Source organism: Penaeus monodon, chromosome 20, assembly GCF_015228065.2.
Source record: "Penaeus monodon isolate SGIC_2016 chromosome 20, NSTDA_Pmon_1, whole genome shotgun sequence".
Lineage (NCBI taxonomy): Eukaryota > Metazoa > Arthropoda > Malacostraca > Decapoda > Penaeidae > Penaeus > Penaeus monodon.
Genome location: NC_051405.1, coordinates 36,347,023 through 36,348,573, shown reverse-complemented (window position 1 = coordinate 36,348,573; position 1,551 = coordinate 36,347,023). Strand labels below are relative to the sequence as shown.

Genomic DNA, 1,551 nt, shown 5'->3' with positions numbered 1-1,551 from the left:
ATCATAACATCCTAGCAGTATGGCTTAGTTCCACAAAGGACAATCATTATATTGTCATTAAAAATTTGGTCAACTAAAATATTATTATGCCTCCTAAATTTTCTATACACCAGACTTTATGAGAACTGACAAGTAGTTTTATTAAAATGGATGACTGAAACTTTGTAAATATACATACAAGTCACATAAAAAATATCATTCTCTTGCAAAAAAGGTAATCTTAAAGAAGACAGCATGTTGAGCTATTCCTTTAATACAATGTAAGTACAAATTATGAATTTTATAAAATTTTAAAGACCATCATACAAAAATAGGCATAATCATTCTGAAATAGATTAACCCTTTCATTGTTAAAAAGCAACAACAGATTATGAACAAGAACATTTTCAGATGGTCACTTTCACAATACCAAATAAAACTTTGTTGTTCCTATAGGGAATACATATGTGTTCCTTTTTTTAATACTCTCAATGCAAGTGGTTTAGGTCTATTAAAGTGTAAAGAAGAATTGCACTGCATCTTTCATTTTGACAGCAAGTATGAGCTACATACTGAATTCAGGTTTAAGTTCAAAAGATCAGTGTAAAAAAGAAAAAGTTAACTTATTTCAGGACATCTCAGATTAGTTTGTACTACTTTCCTTTCTTCATAGTTACTTCACTGCTGCAAAGATCTTTAGAACTATCTGGGAGAAAGTATATCACACTAATTATAAAAAAAAGTATAAGTAAATAAGTAAATATAAAACACAGGAAATTATGCATTATCAATCACTATCACTATCATCTTCTTTGTTTAATCTTGCCATGATGTTCGTGGCTGGGTTAAAGATCCCACCAGTATTCTGACCACACACATAACATCTCTTAGTCTTCTTGAATTGTTCTAATGCACATTTCTCACAAAAGTAGTGCTGGCATTTGGTGACAATGGGGTCTGTGTAAGACTCCCTGCAGATGAAACACTTGAATGGCAAGTGTTCATCATCACTTGGAATTTCCCAGTTCTCATCGGAATCATTTCCAGCCTTCGCGTTACCCTCAGCTTCTAGCTGCCATCCTAGTTTGTAGTCAGTGCGGTCATGAAGAAATTTGCAACTATCTGAGGATGAAAGATCTATGTTAGTATCATTATTATACTGATTATCAGTAATTTTTAGAATCAACATTTTATTATGACTAACATTTTCTATTTCTATTTTTTTCTTATCATTATAGTTTTTAGTCACAAATCAAATCACTTTCTTTACCATCCAAAAACTCCCAAAAAATCTCATTAAAAGTTAAAGATCCATTTTTTGTTTCACACTTTTATATAGTACGTGAATAACCTTTCAAATGACATAATCTATTCTTACCAGTACTTGAAACTAATTTCATTCTTATGTCCAACACAACAAAATTTTTACTAGTCTCCTAAACCACAAAAAGCTATTTTAACATCCCAATTTTTCTTATCTCCCATGCTAAAAACATTTAGCTCATAGATAATTAGATAATTCATTCTAAGCAAAATCCACCTGTGATGTAGGGGGGACACAAATTAATGGTT

At 31.0% G+C, this 1,551-nt stretch overlaps 1 protein-coding gene across 1 annotated transcript in view; it reads right to left on the bottom strand.

Moving 5' to 3' along the window:
* Window positions 1-237: 237 nt before the first annotated feature.
* The window catches only part of LOC119585788 (E3 ubiquitin-protein ligase RNF113A-like), a 10,714-nt gene continuing 9,400 nt past the window's right edge, over window positions 238-1,551 (bottom strand). The window contains exon 3 of the mRNA XM_037934505.1: window positions 238-1,101. Within this exon, the coding sequence (XP_037790433.1) occupies window positions 767-1,101 (335 nt within the window). The 3' untranslated portion in view covers window positions 238-766. The remainder of the gene's footprint in view (window positions 1,102-1,551) is intronic.